Consider the following 20,209-nt stretch of genomic DNA (forward strand, 5'->3'; position numbering starts at 1 on the left):
AAATCTTCATAGCATAGGGAATAGTAGTCAATTTAAATTCTATTGTCCAAGAAGTCGCTAAAGACGTAATGATAATATGGTTCAAAAGAAGGTAACTAAATCCACAACGCAAACCCATCCCAAAGTGACGACCTTACGCTCTGCTAAAAGGAGATATCCTCAATGCCAAAACCCACGCCCATGTAACGCAAGAATAAGCAACTTTAAATGAGTGACGCCCCAGTACCCCTCAGGCCAAACCCTGCAATATCCAAATGAAGGGTATATGACAATAATAGAAAATGTTCACCGAAAAACCACCACAACCAGCCTGTGATGTAGTGATTGAAAACATTACATACCACTTAGGTAGCCCCCTCCTAATACCGATAGAGTTCCTACACGATCTCCTATGTGATCTCCGAAACCATTTTATATATATAACGCCCTCGTTTACCATAAGGCGTCACTGTCCACCATGTTCCTCGGGGGAGGCGGTGCTGACTTCCTTGGAGAATGGCCTGGCGTAGAAGACTTGATACTTGTTTGGTTATAAGTCGGGCTGCTTCTGGTCGACGGCAAGTCGTAAGGGGCTACTCGTATTGGTTGAAGTGGCGTTCTGGGAGACCTACGAGGTAATGTCCGGGATTTTGAGTCTCGCAGAATTCGCCCCGGGAAGAATGCTAGCAGTATTAAAGTGGCGAGTAGTACCATCAACCCGTCGAGTACCAGTATCAATGTCTCTGACTGCGCGATCGAACTGCTAAATCCCTCGGCGATCGTTACGATTCGATAGGCTGTTCGCAGAACGAGCAAGAGAATTGCAAATGTAAATGCTATGTGTTATTGGAAGTTAGCCTGTTGGTATTTTGTAGGTATGTGGTTATCGCATTTCCTTACCAAACAAGAAGACCTTGAAAGATCTGCTATTGTATATGCCAGCAAATTTGATATCTAGAATGTGGTGTCTCATCTGCACGGCGATCGCGAACAGGACAGCATGACCAATAAAGATAACCAGGGTGATAAGTTGAATGACTAGCCCGGCAACGAGGACATGGGAGCCTATATCAACCTAGATAGAAGTTAAACTCATGGGCCATTTCTAACACAAGCGTGACAACCTACTTCTCCTAGGTCATCTTGAATTGTCGAGACGAGCACCCCAGCCAACTCGAGCACAAGCGATACAGCCGTAAGCATATAGAGTACGAATGAATACCAAACCGGCCTCCACGAGCGGAATTCTTCGCCGTAGACGGTAACGATTTGCGGCGCTGTAAGAAAAATACCGCCGCAGATGAACGTCGGGCCCATGATAGTTCCGATCAAGAATAGAATAAAGCCACTCCTATCGGTCGGGGCATTGTGCAACAGGAGTCTACCGATATAGCCCACCACTTCTAAGGCGAGTCCCGTCACCACCGTCGTAGCGAAAACAGAACTCTTGTACTTGATCCCCAAGGCTAATGTGATGGGAATCAAAACGGCAAATAAGGCTAGGAAAACGCCACTTCCAGCGAGGGAAGGTTCGTATGTGAGAAAGATCCGTGAGCAGCGGCCCGAGACGCAATCCGTAGAACTCGCCATATCGCATGTTTCTTGTCGGCTCCGGCTGACGACGGTTTGGGGGAAGAGAAAAGTCCTAGAAGGGGGAGCAAGCTTATAAGACGGCTAGATGTCATGCGGATATAAGGCAAACCCAGAATCACAAATCCAGTTAGGTATCCTAAGTACCTAGAGAGGAAATCACAGCGATGCCTAAACAGCACAAGCAATCGGACGAACCCCTACTATGTACCGGCCCGAGATGAATTTTCCTCGTGATGAGCCGATAGAAGATCTAGGACGGCCCCTGCAAAAGGTACATCCCATCGTAATCGTGGTGGTTACTCTCTCCACAGCCCGCTCTGGGATTGGAGAGATGATTAACACAAGGAGGGCACACAAGATGTTGGTATGCGACGATACCTGTCTATACAGGGGAACACCGCAGATCCACTCAGCCAATCCATAGTCCATAAACGGCGTCTATGTGTCTGCTTTCTGTAAGACCAGCATCTACAGTGGAGAAACGAGAATATCGGTATAGATGGTGTCCAAGTAGTTTTCCGCGGGCCGAGCAACATCGGCTTCCTATGTACATCTCTTCGACCGGGGTGTGTTCTTTTTCGGACACAACAGAACTTTGGGTCGATCTCCAAGCAAGGCTAGGGAGAACCTCTCGAGGTGCTTTTCACATGAAAACAGGTCTGCGAGATACTCAATCGGGGTTCGACGGGGAGCGAAGGCTGACCCGACAGTACGGTTCGACCATAGACTCCATGTCAACAGTGGCCAATCATATAGAGAATCTGGAAATCAGCGCGGCTAATATCAGCACGTCTATGGCCGCGAGTTACTCCCATGTTTTTTGACTTGTTGGCCGTAGAACACTGTACGAGAAATGTTCGAGGTTAAACTGTACTCCTTCGCTTTTTGAGATAAAACCGTCTGATAGGCCATATACTTAGCCTGATCTAAGATCTATTAGACTTTCCCTTCCCGTAGGACGTAAAAGATAAGATGAAGCTTATATATTTAAAGGTCATCATATAATAATTATGTACTATAGGATATGATCGGACAAGTAGAGCAAGCATAGTGTAACGGCCGAATGTAATTGACGCCCGGACATACTTGGTTGGACAATAATGTAGTCCTGTTTGCTCGACTGTTGGCGATAAACACGCCGAATGTAACACGCTGCACCTTCACAGCCGCGGGAACCGCAACGTTGCGCTTCGAGTACGGGTCCCGCGAGACTCACCTTATTTAACCGATGGAAAAAGTAAATACGACAAAAGGTAGAAATGAGTTAGATTTCACGTGAATCGTGTAAGGATATTATGCGTGTTGGTGGTTACTTTAGGTACATAGGTATGTTTAATAGTGAAGAAAGGAGTGTTAGCTGAGGTTCAACATATGCGACCGATTATGCGACCCGTGGAAGAATTGAATTTTAGTGGTCGAACCCGTTCGGCTTTACTGACGCTAATTTCGTGCTTAAGAGATACCGCCAAGAGATTTCTCCACGCTAACCCATACATACAGTACATAGGCCAGTGGGCGAATACTACGCCTTACAGGAGCCTCCGAAAAAGGAAGGACCAAAAAAGGCTTAAGATCGGTTTAAAGTTCTTACTACTTACCGCTGTTGGTGTTTGTTTTTATATAATTTGAGTTTGCAACAGGTATATTTAAGATGATTGAAGTTTATTTTTATAAAGTACATCTTTTAACACTTATGACAATTAGTTATAGTCATAGGGTTGTATAAAGTTTCCGTATGTCGAAGAATAGAGATTGCTAGTTATATAAATCTAAACTTAAATTAGCTTTAGGTAAGAGGCAGCCCTGGTCCATAGGTACCTCTTAACGCGCTTTCGCTTACGTGCATCGTGCCTGGTTTAATGCATGACGTATTACGTGGGGCGTTGATCTCATTAACTTTTACATTTGAATCAACATAAACCATAACATGTAATTTAATCATCAACAACCAGCCATCTCTTGAGGGTGAAGCTCTAGAAATGAGTCTATCGCGATGTGCTATAAGCCATTGCCGCAGATACCTCGTTTCTCCTCGCTCCTTCGATGGTGTATATAATAATTTAGTCCTGGGTACTCGGTTGTTGTCGCCAAGGAGCTCAAGGGCTTATTCTTCCCAACACGACGATCCGAGGCTGAAGGACCTTGGAAAACAGATATATGATGATTATGCTACCTTAAGAGAACATTACGGTACAGAGCGACTCATCCCCAATATATTATCCAATATATTATAGACTTTATGACTGACATAGTCCTTAGCTACTCCTAAATATCCAGTGGTCCTCGCACATGGCTTATTAGGCTTCGCCGAACTTCGACTTGCTGGAGGATGGCTCCCTGGCATTCATTATTGGCGCGGCATCACAGATGCATTAAGAGCTAATGGGGTTGAGGTTATAACGGCAACTGTGCCTCCATCCGGAAGTATCGAGCAAAGAGCTGAGAAGTTAGCTCATAGTATTGCCGATGTTGCGCGGGATAAGAGCGTGAACATCATTGCTCACTCTATGGGTGGACTCGACGCCAGGTACATGATTTCTCATCTCCAACCTAAAAATGTGGACGTGAAATCTCTAGTCACCGTCGCTACTCCTCACCGAGGGAGCGCTTTTGCGGATTATGTATTCAAAGAGATCGGCGTCGACAGACTTCCAAGTATATATCAACTTGTTCGAGGCGTAGGTATGGATACGGGCGCATTCGAGCAACTTACACCGGCATATATGACAGAAAGTTTCAACCCACGGACCCCTGATGACCCAAGCGTTCGATACTTCTCATATGGTGCCATGATGGATCGGCCCCCTCTCTTTTCGCCTTTCCGTCATTCCCACAATATTATTAGCAATACAGAGGGACCTAATGATGGTCTTGTCAGTGTAACAAGTTCGAAATGGGGTTCATACAAGGGGACGCTAGTTGGTGTCAGTCACCTAGATTTAATCAACTGGACAAACCATCTAAAATGGACCTTGTCAAAATGGATGGGTCACGGACCAAAGTAAGTTTAGGCCTTTCTCGTGTTTATACTTGCTAATTGGTAAAAGCTTCAATGCGATAGCATTTTATCTTGATATAGTTGATATGCTCTCAAAAGAGGACTTATAGTTCTGAAGTCTACATCAAGAGCTTTATATCCTTACGCGAAGTTTCTTGGTTATAGAGTTAGTTCGAATAATTCCCCCCTCAACAACTAGACTTAATACCAATTCTCTATATTTCAGATATGTGTATATATAATCGTCCAGGTCTCAGAATGGCCCTAGACTATTAGAGGTTCAGCTTTAGCGTCAATTCAACATAATTATCTAACATGAAAACAACCTGTACACTAACCTATATATTTAAGATACCCACCATGGTCGGCCACAATTCTCAACCAGCCCTCCCGCCGCTGTTAAGCAAGTTCAGCCTCTTCGCGGACCTGCCAACGGAGGTTCAATGTACGATATGGAGGTTCACTCTACCTATCACGATGATCCGCGTGGATGAAGCCCGCTGTCCAGTAATCGAGCTCCCAGAGCCATCCGAAGGAGACTTGTGCGGCGAAACCCCCGATTTCAAAGATGTCCCAAAATATCCGCCGGGCATCGTGGCTCTCAAAGTCTGCCACCAGAGTAGAATGGTCGCTCTGGAGAATCTCGTGCCATTATCGAGACCTTTGACGAGTCCCAGGTATATAACTTGCAGCTATATTTCTACACACGACATTATCGACGTCGGGTTCCTCACGTCTCTAGAAGAATACCGTGTCATGAAGGACGATACATATGGCCCTGTCGGTAATCTTGCGCGGATAAAGCGCGCTGTAGGGATGAGAGGGTGGGTAACCGATGTTTTAGAGATTAGCCAGGAGAAGTTCCTATACGATATGGCCTCCCGCCATCTCTCCGTGGTAATTTGCCCAAAAGCCACAACCGACGTACATCCACAAAAACCTCTGTTGCGACAAGTCTTCGCCATCCGCTCCTCGTCCCTTGAAGAATGGATTTTCGGCTCCCGCATCACTATCGGCGACGTGCCCCAGGCCATACGCAATTTCTCCAAGCGCGACCCTTTGGAATGGGAGAACTATAACAGCGCCACCCTCATCGGAGGGTCCCGGTACAACAGCCGGTACAAACTTGCAGGATTATGCTCGAGCCCGGAGGAAATCCTGATTGCGTGGGTATGGTTCTTGCACAAGCTAGCCTACGCGCCGCATAGGCTACATTTATCACGTTCGCACGATAGTGGTCCCCCGGGCTTCATGTCCATCGTGCGGATATTCGTTGCCATTATGGATGGCGGTCAGTGCCCCTCGTGCAAACGCGCCATTTTACAGCGTATCAAAGAGTCCTACCCACAGCTACCGTTTGACAAAGTCGATATCCTATTCCGCCTCAACCAGTCTGGTGTCCCGCGGGAGTAAAACAATGCGCCGAGGTTAATTCACATGTGGGCGACGCTAGAATTGTGAGTACAGCGTCCTGAGGACGCTTTTCATGGTTTTATAGCGTTCTGCTGGATACGTGTTGACGAGCAATGGTTGATGCCTTATTTGTTTCGGTACTATAAGGTGGGAGTTACGGCGTTGGTATGATGATAGATATACGTTGGGTCTCGGGATATTGTGTTGGTTGTGCCTAAGTACCTATCAACTCAAAGTTTTGGATAATTCTCTATCTTTTACCTGATAGAGGATTTGACATGACGCATGAATACATACGCGCAAATGTTTCTCAAAGCCAAACCCTCATTGCTCTTGGTTTTGGTATTTGTTTTTCTATTCGGTTGTCATGATTGAAATGACCTAACTGATTGAACATGACCCACCAGAGTGTTCACTTCCTAACCTTACGTGGCATAATAGAGCCTACTCCTTTAAGTTAGGTATCTGGGTAATTATATGTGTTCTCATATAAGCTAGTATTGTACGATCGTGGAGGCGTAAGACAGTGTCCCATATCTCGTGGGACACAGGCGGTAAAACAGCAGCACATTATGACGACGGGTGCCTGCGACACGTATCTCAAGCAGTATACCTCTTCTCGCGACGTCCATACCTACCACGATACTAGACTAGGTCTGTTATGTCATCCTCAGGATTCGTGGCTGAGCCTCAACGGTCACCACCAACTGGGCGTATGCGTATGAAAAGCAAACACGAGCCACGTGTCGTGCCTTGATCCCAATACCTAACGATACCTACTTATTTACCTATCTACATATATATACGCAGGAAGTAGGCACGGTTACCTCTTCTCAAACCGGCGGATTCGAACAAATCTCGTACCCCGATATTATCTCCCAGGCGAGACATAGCTTTAGGAGCCAAAAATAGGCGGCGGTGGAGACATTCCCAATTTATACGAAACACGCGCCTGGACGGCTTGCACGAGGGTGCACGACGCCGTCTGTGCGAGGTCGGTTCGATCGAGGGTCTGGCTGGCTTGCTTGGTGGCGGTAAACAATGGGAGGGAAATATGACCTGTAAGTTATGCTAGGCGAACTGTCCCGTGCCCTTGGTCCCGGCGTAGACGGATGAGATTGGCTCAGAGTTCTATCTCGGGTCGACGATGGGTGTGCTCCAAGATGTCTTATAATTCTCTTGTGCGCTTATAGATGGAAAATACTCTTCCCGTCGGGGAGGAGAGGTAGCAGAAAAGGGTTAGGGTTGAGTGAGCGCTACACTAAACGTGAGTAATCCCCGTACGTAAGATATATCAAGGTATTCGAATACACAACCATCTTGGCCCCGCGGAAAATGATATGTGACATAAATAAACCTCCAACCATAAATTATTTTCGATACGAGTCGCTGGTATCATGACTTGGCTCGTTGTCATCGAAAATAAGGTAAGGTCTCCCTAGCCTGTACTACGTTTGCGATTGAGTAGGCGATCCGAAAAAGGCATTCCAAGAGAAAATATATCAACGTATAGGTTAGGTGGTCACCCTTGTATGCTCTTAGATCTCGTGGTCTCACAGATCTTCGCGTCGGTACGGTACCTCTCGCTACTTACCAAACCGTGCCCACCTATAGGCTGAGATGCATGTGCACATGTGTACGCTACACACCAGCGTCGGGTATAAAGCCATTTCCCACACAGGAGCGCAAAGAATTTCCGGCTGTTGAATCAGCCTCTGTGTAAGTGTGAACGTAGTTGTGTAACTCGACTTGCATGTCTTGTCCGTCCACTGACTTACCTCCCTACTTATATACCAACTTACCTACCGTAGCTAGATAGGGTTTACGTACCTACCCCAGCTATTGCGGCAGTAGAGGTATTATACATGTAACGCACCCGATGGTATGGTAGGTTTGGACTGTTGAATCACCACCCGAGGCGTGGGAGGCAAAATATGAATAGCCTCAACCCCAATCTAGTCTAGCGGATTTTCTCGGTGGTAGGGGGGAGGGACGTCCTCCGGCATCTCGGCTCGGTTACTGTTCTGGGCCTGCCTGGTGGGTTGGCAGACGGGATACCGTATCGTCAAAGCGAAATCAGCGATGCGAAATTCACGTGGTTTTGGAGGTTCCCCTGATAGGTAGGATGCTTCTGGAACAGTCCACCCAGCCGCTGAAGAAGAGGTGTAGGCTATCTTTCGGGAACTCCAGATAGCCGGATTTAATTGGATGCTGGCGGTGAGAGCGAAAGCAACATCGTTAGTACTTCCTCTATTGGGCTCGGTATGTAGGTCCAGCGTCGCCTGGCATCCTATGATACGTGTAGCTAGAATGTGATCAGTCACTGATATAATAGTCTTGAAACACCTCTGGCCTTGCACGGCCGAATGTGTAATCATACACCACCGGCGTCTTTATGCATGACACGTGGATACTATAATTTTTTTTTCATCACGGCTTATGATTTATATAGATATTTGTCAAGATCAGCTTGTGAGAGTCCCGTAAAGAAGGTATCAAATGTGAGATAGGCACATCCCTTTCAGATCGCTTGATACATAGCTAAGCCAGTCGGCCCGTATCAAGGCTGCTAAGAGGCTGTTTTTAATGTGGTGTATGGTAGTCTGCGACCAAGACGGCGAATGCCCCGAGACGCGAGTTGAGGGAGTAATATGGCTTTTTGTTTAGTGACCTCGAAACTCAGTATTTGGTGTTCCTCAGAGTCTTATCCTACCGTCCCAAGCTTCTCCAAATATTTATCATGGTAGAAAGCACTTACAGTGTGGATATTAAGTCTGGGTGCATTCTGAGATAGATATGATATGGACACCAAGCGAGTTGCCCCTCAGGACCTCTCAGCCCGCGTGCGTTATGCAAAATACCAAGCATGCTAGGTGGCTTTTTAATCAAGCCAGTAGGCCGGGAGAACAATGCGATCAGATCATCTATACATATAAGTCTTTTTCTATATCGAATCGCAGCCTTAAAGATAGGAGACCTGCGATACTCTTTGGCGTGATACGTCGGGCGTGTAGTCGGAGAGGACCGTACCGTGCTCAGGATGTAAACCTATTGCGAATCAATGGCCCAGATATATATGATGCATACTATCGTTGGTTGATATGGTCTTAGGAATGGCGCCAGGCTATAGTGGGCTGCAGCATCACCCACTTGTTGAGCGATAGATGAATGCTCAGGACGAGATAGGCGCGGTTGCAGTAGACATATTCAGCACACGTCGAATCTAGCTTTCCCCTTGGGAGTTGGCTGGTCACTCGCCTAAAGTCGGACCATGATAGCGCGCAGTGTCTCTAAAATCAGCCGTAGTGTCATGTGCCCGAGTGCCCAATCCAAGTGCGGTTCAAAGAGGCTCTTAAGGTGAACAGACATGCGTAAGGTGGGAGTACCCGTCACGAGCTCGCTGATTATTTACCCTGGCTGCTACAGGCATTGTACCTAGTAGTCAAGCATCCCCGACCTCCCTGGACCGTACACGCGGAGAGATCGCCGATATGTGCGGATTCGCCAAATTCTAACGAACTCACGCATTAGTCCTCATGCATAATAATAATATACCACATGAACGCAACGAAGTTAGGGCAGTGGTGATATCCTCTTCCTTCTTACTTAAGCATAGTTTCTTATTCGGTGTTCAAATAGCTCGTTATAATAAGAAAAACATGCATTTCCTGTTGCTAATAAAGGGGTGCCTGTGATTTTGACTTGCCTAATAGGCACGCGAAACCGGCGGTCGTCCTCGGCCTTATTCGACGGGTTATGCTAGTAACGGTTTGTTAGTACATCAATGTGGCGACGAGCATAAAGCTTCCCCCCAAAATACCTAATTCAGGGATTATAATAGGTATTCTTTCGACCATCAGTTTTTGAAAGCCGGACAACAAATATGGTAGTCGGACTAATAGTACTCAATCGGACAGCTGCAGGAATGTGAGATCAAATCGTATGAGTGATCGACAGCTGACATCCATCTTTCCTACTAGGCCCATAGTTGGATGCGAAAGTGCATCCTAAGGGAGGAATGATATGCGCGTACGCCTCTGTGGCCTTTTCCTCGCGCCTTGAACCTTGTGTTCTCTCCCATCTGCTAAAAAAAATTGCAGACTTTTTTTTCCGCGCCAAATTAAGCTGAAACGGAGGTAATTCTATTGTTTAGACTGTCAGCTGTAAAACAGTAGGTACACAATGGTGTCGGAAGAAGCGCAAAATCGTATAGCGCTGGTGGTCTTACAATCCTTTCCCGTTTGTCACCTTATTCACCCGAAACGATCCCTGGGTCTAGAACGCTCGATGGGGCCGGGCTGCATAATCCATGCAAGCCATTCTAGCCATATCTGCAATCTTTGTCTAGAGGAGACAACGGGGTTACAAATTACCTTGATGTATATGTCTAGGTAGGAGACTCCACCGTTTCTTTGAATGTGCCCGGCGGTAGACTTCTGTACCAAGCAAACTTCGGTGTCTCCAAGTGTACCAATTTGTGGGTTCGAGAGGGGCCAAATTCTGCCAAGTCACGGTGATCGTATGCATATATCGTTTTGATCTGTGTAATTAGATGATTTCCTGTACATCGGAGAATAACTTTGCGGTGTGATTGTCATCGCTTTACCGGGGTTGCCTGCGAGCTCGGGATATGTGAGTACCTATGTAAGATAGTCTACTGGCTGTTCTGCCTTTTGTACCTAGGTATGTAGGCAGAGTGGGTGTGTCTGTAAAGGCCACTACCACCACCCGCACATCCTTTTGGGGGTGGGCCAGATTTCTGCTGTTCCTGAAAGCCTCCCATCGATAACGACAAGACAAAGACAACTACCCGTTCGCGTTGCAATAATTAGAACTTGTCACGACAAAGGCCGGTCGTCCATCGCCGTATTCGATCCAGGATATGATCTACACGATCTGACCCTTAAAGAGACAAGTAAAACACTCGTCGGTCATAGTAAGCTTTGCGAAAGAACCACCGGACGCCAGGGCCTCTCCAGGTGGTTCTAGTACTCTTCTAATGCTCAAGGCTCCAATGGGTATCGTCTCAAGCACGGCCGGACGCCGGGACGGAAATAACGGCAAGGACAGAAACCAGCAGACTCAACTGGATGGTGATCAGGGGGATCCAAATGCCGTCGGCCACTCGCAAACGCTCTGGATCCTAATATTCCGGGGTTACCCTCGCGATATCCAGTCTACCCGAGTCACAGAGCTGTGTATAGTCTTCGACGATAACGAGAATAAAAACCTCACCGTCCGAATCCAGGGCAGCTACCCTCACTATAGTGTGAATGAAGTATGGAATCAAGCTCACCCGCGAACGAGACCGCATTTCTATAGGCGACTTGCAGTTGCGACAGTTGAGACTAATTCGGAGGCCGATACGCGGCTACGCGACGCAATTCTTGGGACTCACTTGAACAATACCGAGCTGGATTGGAATTGCCAGAGCTGGGTCGGAGACGTTTTGACGACGCTTCAAGACGCAAAACTTATTACCGATGAAGAAGGCGATAATGCGTTGAATGGAATGGTCAACTATATCGCTCGAGCGCCGTGGGAATAGTGAAGAGAGTATAAGACAGCAGATTAGTCTGTATTTCTCGGCGAGTATACAGAATTGCTATCATGCTGAGAAAAAGGCTGAGGAAATAGGGGTTAGTCAATCTACCTGGGCCATCTGGCTTAATAGTCTTCCTTGATGGACTTCTTCAGGTAGCGTCACTATCTTGTTGTCTGCAATCTGGTTCGATACACGCTGACATGATCATAGCATACGTTTCGAGAGTGACCCCTGACGGTTTATATCATTCTGACTTCGAGCGCGAGGGTTAAGTGTGTCTTGCTCGCCCGATACATTTGGCGAAAACTGCTTCGCTCACCGGTGCGCTAGATATCATGTCTAGTCAGAATAAGTATCTACCGTCATAAGATACCTCGGTTTTCTTTAGTCTCACCCTTTAGGCAAACGAAACAAGCAGCCTTCAGTAGAAGGGCGTCGTAATAGTGTAATGAACCGTATGAGGTTTTCATAAGGGTTCAAGTTGGAAGAAAAAGACATCTAGGGTGCATGAGTCGGATTTCACGTCATTTCAGTTCTGGATTTTTGATGGGGGGTTTGGGAGTGTACGGTATACATAGGAATATACCCCAACCTCATCCGTATAACAAAGGCGAAGGCGTTTAAGGAAAGCATGCGATATTAGTTTGCGACTCTCGAGATGTCTGTCTTCCGTACAATACACAGCTGGGAATATGTTTGGTTAGCATGGCATTTGGTATCATACCGTACCTCGCCTTCAGGATGATGTGAGAACAGCTTTCGAGAAATAGTGCAATGGCCGAGGTTAGGGACTGTACTGTCTCGGGGTGTGATATTTCCAAGCTTGATATCATTGCCGCCATACTCCGATGCAGCGATATCAACCGATTCCTTGGAAATTATCTTACCGAAAGTCTGGATATCGCGCAGCCGAAGTATTGCTTGGAAAAGAGAAATGGTGGGATATATGTTGAAGTGATATAAATGAGAATTGTTGTCATCTCCACTGGAAATGAAGCAAGACAACACGAGTCTTGTTCAAAACTGTAGAACTGGTGATAATGATACTGCTGCTATTAGTATCTAGTGTAGAAAAGCTTGTGCGATGCGTTTCAAGGCATATCTATGTGTGTATAGGTTGATTACCTGAGGTAGGTAAGTAACTGAAGTAGGTAAGTAAGTGTTGTAAAAAGAAAAGGTGAAGGTTTTTGGCCTTGGTTTTGGTTTATGCAGTCCGGCGCCAACGCGGGTTTGGTCAATCTTTTTCACCTTGTACTTTCCTGGCCCGTTCACCTTATGATATCAGTACTTGTTATGATATGAGACAATTAGGAATGAGCTCGCATGCTCAAAATTTAATGCATTTTAGTACTAAGATATCCTATACGTACTTACCTTAGTATTCTTTTATCGAGGTGTTCTATTTAATATTGAAATTGATTGGCTGTAAGAAGATCAAAAGATTACCTTGTAGGTACCTAACGTAAGCCGCCCCTGCTTTTACATCCACATCGAGCCGCAAGTTACAAGCTGCAAGTTGCAACTGCCACTGCCGCATTGATCCGTACGACCCTTATTAGCCGCTATCGTAAGAAGATACGTCCCTAAACAACCTGGCTTAGCTCGTCGTGTACAGAGGCCACCTTCGCCTTCCTTATCCTAAAATCATAGATTGAGTTGCGCTGTGTTTCGTACATTCAATCATAATCAGTTTTAGCTCTTTTGGCTACTAACTTTACATTTTGTTACCTTTTTCTATAACTTCAACCTATTCGAAAAAACAATCAATTCAACAAGTTTGATGGATGTATAGATAACGGATGTTAACGTCATAGTGAGAACCCGAGAATCCTTTTCGGCGTTTGCAATTATGCCTCCTCCAGCTTCACTCTGGAGCTCGGTGCGCGTTGCCGCCGGCGCACTTCTCGGACTGGCCTACTGGGCATCGATAACCAACGCCGAAAAGAGTGCCGGAGACTATTATGTTCACTCGTTGCCAGGTATACCCGAGGGGGATATGATTAAGATGCATGCTGGGTGAGTGAAGACCCCTGACATATACCTGACATATATCACCAACTTGTCTTACTGACTTTCACTCTTCGCCCATAGACACGTCGAGATCACACCAGAGCACAACGGGAACATTTTCTTCTGGCATTTTCAGAATCAGCACATTGCAAACCGACAGCGCACCGTCATATGGCTAAACGGAGGACCTGGCTGCAGTTCCGAGGATGGCGCATTGATGGAGATCGGTCCCTATCGCTTGAAGGACGAGAATACCTTACAGTATAACAATGGTAGCTGGAATGAGTTTGCGAATCTGCTTTTCGTCGATAACCCCGTGGGAACCGGATACAGTTATGTCGATACCAACAGCTTTGTACAAAACCTTGACGATATGGCGAGCCAGTTCGTTACCTTCCTTGAAAAATGGTACAATCTCTTCCCGGAATACGAGCACGATGATGTAAAAGTCCAAAATATCCCCCTCTATTACAATATATTAACTAATTCTTTAGCTCTACATCGCGGGTGAATCGTTCGCCGGACAGCATATCCCCTATATTGCAAAGGCGATTCTCGAGCGAAACAAGCTACCTCAAACCCAAACTCCGTGGAATCTGAAAGGCCTGTTGATCGGAAATGGCTGGATCTCTCCTCCGGAGCAGTACGAGGCGTACCTATCGTTCGCATACGAAAAGAATATTGTCAAGAAGGGTTCTGAATTAGCCGCCGGGATTGAGGCTCAATACCGCGAGTGTAAAAAAGATTTAGCTTCATCTGCTGCCCATCGTGTGGATGTCGATACTTGCGAAAAGGTGCTCCAGGAAATTCTCCGCCTGACCCAAACGAAAGGTTCGGGGGGTAATAACGAATGCTTCAACATGTACGACGTCCGACTCAAGGATGTGTATCCGAGCTGTGGCATGAATTGGCCCCCCGACCTAGAATTCGTTACGCCCTACCTTCGAAAGCCAGAAGTGGTCAGTGCACTACACATCGACAAGAATAAAGCTACGGGATGGTCCGAGTGTAACGGTCTTGTTGGCAATGCGCTCAGGGGGAATGCCGGAAAGCCGTCTATCGAATTTCTACCGGACCTCATAAAGGAAGTAAACGTGCTTCTCTTTTCGGGTGCGGAAGACCTTATATGCAACCATCTGGGTACAGAAGCCTTCATAAGCAACATGCAATGGAACGGTGGGAAAGGGTTTGAATTGTCTCCAGGAAATTGGGCACCGCGACGCGATTGGACCTTTGAGGGTGAACCAGCCGGCTTCTGGCAGGAAGCTCGTAACCTAACCTATGTATTGTTGTACAACTCGTCGCATATGGTGCCTTTCGACTATCCGCGCCGAACCCGCGATATGCTTGATCGGTTCATGGGAGTCGATATTAGCAAAATCGGGGGTATACCTTCGAAGAGTTTTCTCGATGGCGAAAAACTACCTGATACTACTGTAGGCGGTGCTACCAACCACACCGAGTCCGACCAGGCGGCTAAGGATAAGGAGGTCAGCGATGCCAAGTGGGCCGCTTACCAGAGATCAGGCGAAGTTGTCCTAGTCATCGTAGTTATCGGCGCTACTATCTGGGGCTACATGATCTGGCGCGGCCGCCGCCGAAACGTCGGGTACTCAGGTCTGCCTATACTATCTGACTTCCCGCGCGCCACTGGGCTGGAGGGCTTCCGAACCCGGAGGGCAGCAAACAACCGCGATTTGGAGACAGGCGATTTCGATGAAGGAGAGCTAGACGATTTACATATCACAACACCTAGAGACGCAGGTGCAGGCAAAGAAAAGCGTTATAGCGTGGGAAACGCAAGCGATAGCGAAAGTGAGGACGAGGATGAGGACGACTCGGAGCCGGAGAGGACTGCCCGGAAACCCGGCCCTAGCGCCGGCCAGTCGTCAAGTAGGAGCTAGAGTCCTTGGAGATCGACCGGTATGAAGCACAGGCGGGCATATTTCTCTTTGGCGCATGAGTAGAGCCTCTTGGTACTTTTTGGCACAAGGGTAAAGGGGGGTTAAGATAGGAAAACGGAAGCGTTCGCTTGTCTTGTCTTGTCTTGTCCTATCTTTTTTTTTTACGCCTCCGCGGTTGTAACTATCTACTATCATAGCGGGCTTGGGCTTTGGTTCTTATAGGCGTAGGGTTGGGTTGGGTCGCGGAAAGAATAAAATCGAAAATGAAAATTACTTGGGCTTGTAGATCTAGGTGTCAAGGAAGACTATGTGTGATTTATTTAGATAGGTACCTACCCAATTACTGAGTGTAAGTGTGGTTGGTTCGTAGATAGGCCTGGAGTTTGCCATGTTGTCTAGATCACAGGATCTTGAGCTCATGGTATCTTCTAACTAGTATTTCTCATCCTACTCCTCCCCACCCCTCTACTCCCTACCTAAGCCCAAAATCAAAAGCCCTCTTAGGCTATTAGACTACGGGTCGTTGTCGTAAAAAAAATGACGCGGCTATATGCGATTGAAGCTAGTCGCAAATACGAAGAGGGGCTTGTCTTGTCGTGGGTCTAGTACGGTCGAATCGCTGCTTCGTATACTCACGCCCCGCCAAAACTATTTGTGAGAATGGCCTGAGGTTATAAGCTGGTTAAGACGATGGTGTCTTTTGTAGCTAGACTAACTAGGAAGGTAAGACTATTTTATTCCTGCGTTGACATCGGGTGTTGGGTAAACTAGGTAACTTTGGTCAATACGTTTTAACTTAGCTTATAGGATTATACGAGATGAAGATAGGATATTGTGATCTTGGGGGTTATCTAAATATTAAAAATCCTGTCGCATAGCATAAAATCTACAGAAATGAGCTTTCTAACTAACAAGTATTGTATCATTACCCTACGTTAGCATTCTACAATTAGACCTTTCACACTATATCGCCATAATTATCAAGGTGAATAAATCTTTCGCCATTTGTGGTCTTGCCTACTATAGAAAGCTACCTCTGTCTGTCTGGAACGCACTGGTGTCTTCCTTGTAAAAGAAAAGGTCAACCCTTAATATAAAAGGGGATACATGAGTAAGAACCTGTCCTGAGGCAGACACTCCTGAGGTGCCACAAGAAAGAGAAATCATCGCCAGATCATATGTTAGTAGTCCTTGACCTGACATACTATCCACTCTTGTGTCGTTGGCTCAAAACGCCGACAAGGCCGACCTCTCGTTCATAAGGATTGTCACTTAGAAAATGCGTATTATGTATAGTCGAGTAGACGCTTGCTGTTAGCTTAGCTGACGACTCCTTAGACGAGATTTTCAATGCCACGTATGTAATAGACCGAAAACTCAACGCAAGTAGTCCGTAGACATACCTCCACAAATACAGATGCGTACGCCTTTTCCCTTTTCCTAACCGTCCCCCTTTCCATTGCTAGTGTCTGGTGGCCTAAACATATCCTCTTCGCTCCTTTGTATAGCAGTGCCTGACACTACGTAGACGTATGGCCGGGAAAAGAAAATCATTATCATCGAAAAACTCCGCGTCGCAAAACTTGGGTATACAGAGGGGTATCAGTTCAAACGAACGATTGCCGTAATGAATCCATATCGGACCAAAAGAAATAGTTAAAAGAAACAAAATACAAGTTGAGATTTCAGACACATCCTGGTCTCATGTTATTGTGGTTGCTTCGTCGCCTGGGCTGGACCTAAAACTGATGATCCATTGTTGGGAACGCACCCTCTTCTTAATATTCTTTAATTTCCTTTCTATGGGACTTGAATCAATCAATTTCGATAACTTCAATTCCAGATTCTATGCGCTGATGTGCTTTGGATAGTCTTCCGGTTGATATGTTACCATCGTCCTCACTATCAACGTCTCCATCGTCGTCCGCTGGTTGCTCCTTCGGTTTCCACGTCCCATCCGGGGAGACAAGGATCGACTTCGCCTGTAATAAATTCTGGTGCTCCAGCTGCGACCGTACTTGGACAAGAAACTCATCAATGACGAGGCTATAGGGTCGCGCATCGGCGAGGCAAAGTGGACACTTCCATTTGTCTACAAAAGATGGTTCGTTGGGACATTTCGAACAGCCTCCGGGAGTGTTGTTACACCAGTTGCACGATTTCTTACCCAACCGAGAATTCAGCCAGGTTTCGAGATCAAAGCACTCAAGGTGCGTGCATGACTTCCCACGAACGGGTACTTTAATCATAACCCTGGAAAAAGGATCTATGAGATCGATAGATAATTCGTTCAGCATCATAAGTTCGTCTTCGTCCGCAGGCTGTTGGGAGAACCCATTTGCTCCCACGAGACGAGTCCTGATTACCTCTCTTGTCGCATCTGCTGGTACTTGATGCATTCTAACCATCTGAAGCACATCACGGTGACTGAGAATTTCAATGAGCTCAATTGCAATATAAAATTCCCAACCGGGTTTAGGTTCTTCCCTGTTTTCACTAATCTTTGGAATAGAGACTTTGAGTATGTTCTTGTTTGCGATAGCGGCCCAGGAAGCCTCAATTGGTAAATCTTTAGAAAAGTGCGACTTCCGAGGGATACTGAGGACCTCATTGTTTAGTTCCATAAAAATGTGTTGCGGCCAAGTTGTTTCAGTAGTGACCCAAGTGTCGCTGAGAGAGGTATGCGTCTTCTTCATGTGACAGCATCGAACGCGGAGACGTAGAGATCCACTGGAGAATAAACTTACAGGCAAGTGTTCGCCTTGTATATCCTCTTCCTTTACTAGCTGAATAAACTGATGTTCCGGGATCTCAAAATGAAACTCATATAAATATGACTGAGGCGGGATCGCCACTGGGGGGAGTGTGAACTCTTTGATTGCTTGATAATACCTTCCCAGCTTTCCCGGGTCATGTTCTTGCGGTATTCGCTTCGGGCTTCTCAGATGAACCTGATGAAGAGACATCGCAACAGAATTTCTGTCATACTGAGTATACGGATAGTCTCGCCGATCGATAGTTACACCGGGCGCCGGAATTAGACGGTCAAGGTTATCGTCATGACCGGCAAACGGTATTTTTTGTTGCACCCGGGGATCCGAAAGCGATCGAGTATAATTAGGCCCCTGGAGTTGATTTCCTTGAAACTGAGTCGTGGAGTACCTTAGCTGCGGAGTCGTTGGTGTATTTGGTGCGGAATTGAAACTATTATAGTCTGGAATTTGGTTTCCGGGATTTAGGTGACTGGAGGGAAAGAGCCCGGACTGACTGTTAAGTCTATGTAGGCTCTGCGCCCGTTGTCCAGTGAAATGAACCTGATGAGTTTGACTACCGTACGCACCTGTCAAAGCAGGGGCAATAGGCCGTGGAGATGCTGGCGCCATATAAGACTCTGGTTGAGAAAGTCTCCGCACTGTTTGATGTTGTATGTGACTAAATTGAGCAGACTGCGTAGGTGTACATGTCCTCTGGTAATTGGGGTTCGGCTGTAACGGCGTTGTCGCTGTTAAGCTATTGGCTGGATTGGCGTTTGAAGATAGTATGTACGAAGGCGGTATCGTGGCTGGCATCGTACCTTGAGTAAAGGCAGGATCGGCAGCCTGAGGTACTTGTAGGGAACCCTGATAGAAATTCTGCCGCATTTGGGGATTCATCTGATAACCCACCGGGGAATTCACTCGGGGATCTATTTGTCGATTAAGTTGGGTGTTCATCTGAAGACTGATCTGGGGGTTCGCTAGGTAGCTAGCCTGAGGGCTTATCTGACCACCCATCTGAGGATTCGCGTGGGAAATAAATTGAGAGTTGGTCGGAGAACCCATCTGAATGTATGGATAAGGGTATTGGTTTGATTGCTGGATATTAGGCGGTCCAGTCGGATAGGATTGTTGGTCCACTCGATAGCCCTGTGACTGGTACGCGGAAACAAGGATAGACATATACGCAGTGATGAGATTTTCGTTGTGCTCTCGGTACCTTGGAGGTTGGGGCTTTATAGCGAAGTCGTTAGGATAATTAAGATGATAGTCCTGGTCTGACTTGAATAGAATCTCCATACGTTTTGCAGTAGGTCCATCTCCGGCCCCTATACTCCTCCTCGAGGCGCGGAACATTATTCCCTGGAGTATGGGAGAGTATAGTAGAAATTCATCAAGGAGCTCGCCTAGAAGGAAAGGGTAGCCCTTTGCTCGGTGATCTGTGAGTATTCTGTGCCAATTAAGAGCCATTCGGTGGAGGAAATTAAGTACTCGCCCGAGAGTGGCCTTGTATCTAGCCTTGCTCAGCAATTCCTCTATCGGAGCTGGGAACTCAGCTAAGAAGTTGATGTGGTCTAGATTCAGTTTGACGTTGCTTTTAAGAATCGTTTCCAAGCTGCTAAACCCCTTGTCCATCTCTCCTGGGTCGCGCCCATAATTCATGCAGATATCACGAGCTTGAGCTCGGTTTCTAGACCAGATACAAAAGACCTGGTGTAATACGACGAAGAAGAGGTCACCCGATTCAGAAGAGTCTAGTAAGAGTTGATATCGGGGTCGCTCAACTGCCGGGTCTAGATTCTGTACCCCCCCTATAGATTGAAGACGGTTGTCGAGCGCTACGAATGCTCCACACTCGGCGAGAAACTGAAGCGTAGGGTGGCTAAAATAGTAAATACTATTAGTTATCAAATTCCCCAATATCGCCAAGCACGATTGTTGTAAGATAGCTAGGCTTTATACATACCCATGACGCTGCCTCTTAGCAGGTGGGTCCTCTAAAGGTACCAAA

The 20,209-nt window shown here is 46.7% G+C and overlaps 6 protein-coding genes across 6 annotated transcripts; 4 read left to right on the forward strand and 2 right to left on the reverse strand.

The window, feature by feature from the left end:
- Positions 1-432: 432 nt before the first annotated feature.
- On the reverse strand, positions 433-1,569 carry GL218_05880 (Sphingoid long-chain base transporter RSB1; the record flags this gene model as incomplete). Its single annotated transcript, XM_033582572.1, has 3 exons — positions 433-815; positions 880-1,054; positions 1,108-1,569. The coding sequence occupies 3 exons, from the start codon at positions 1,567-1,569 to the stop codon at positions 433-435; spliced, it is 1,020 nt and encodes a 339-aa protein (XP_033434529.1).
- A 1,982-nt stretch (positions 1,570-3,551) lies between these two features.
- Positions 3,552-4,680, forward strand: GL218_05881 (Lipase 2; the record flags this gene model as incomplete). The annotated part of the gene is made up of 3 exons (XM_033582573.1): positions 3,552-3,762; positions 3,832-4,573; positions 4,620-4,680. The coding sequence occupies 3 exons, from the start codon at positions 3,552-3,554 to the stop codon at positions 4,678-4,680; spliced, it is 1,014 nt and encodes a 337-aa protein (XP_033434528.1).
- Positions 4,681-4,930: 250 nt separating this feature from the next.
- On the forward strand, positions 4,931-5,983 carry GL218_05882 (uncharacterized protein; the record flags this gene model as incomplete). The annotated part of the gene is made up of 1 exon (XM_033582574.1): positions 4,931-5,983. One exon carries the CDS (start codon positions 4,931-4,933, stop codon positions 5,981-5,983), a length of 1,053 nt encoding a protein of 350 aa, XP_033434527.1.
- A 5,014-nt stretch (positions 5,984-10,997) lies between these two features.
- On the forward strand, positions 10,998-11,531 carry GL218_05883 (uncharacterized protein; the record flags this gene model as incomplete). Its single annotated transcript, XM_033582575.1, has 1 exon — positions 10,998-11,531. The coding sequence occupies one exon, from the start codon at positions 10,998-11,000 to the stop codon at positions 11,529-11,531; it is 534 nt and encodes a 177-aa protein (XP_033434526.1).
- Positions 11,532-13,377: 1,846 nt separating this feature from the next.
- GL218_05884 (Pheromone-processing carboxypeptidase KEX1) lies at positions 13,378-15,442 on the forward strand (the record flags this gene model as incomplete). The annotated part of the gene is made up of 3 exons (XM_033582576.1): positions 13,378-13,544; positions 13,620-13,980; positions 14,033-15,442. 3 exons carry the CDS (start codon positions 13,378-13,380, stop codon positions 15,440-15,442), a joined length of 1,938 nt encoding a protein of 645 aa, XP_033434531.1.
- A 1,814-nt stretch (positions 15,443-17,256) lies between these two features.
- Positions 17,257-18,825, reverse strand: GL218_05885 (Zinc finger MIZ domain-containing protein 2; the record flags this gene model as incomplete). Its single annotated transcript, XM_033582577.1, has 2 exons — positions 17,257-18,581; positions 18,783-18,825. The coding sequence occupies 2 exons, from the start codon at positions 18,823-18,825 to the stop codon at positions 17,257-17,259; spliced, it is 1,368 nt and encodes a 455-aa protein (XP_033434530.1).
- Positions 18,826-20,209: the final 1,384 nt, after the last annotated feature.

Source organism: Daldinia childiae (genome assembly GCF_008694065.1).
Source record: "Daldinia childiae strain JS-1345 chromosome Unknown Scaffold5, whole genome shotgun sequence".
Lineage (NCBI taxonomy): Eukaryota > Fungi > Ascomycota > Sordariomycetes > Xylariales > Hypoxylaceae > Daldinia > Daldinia childiae.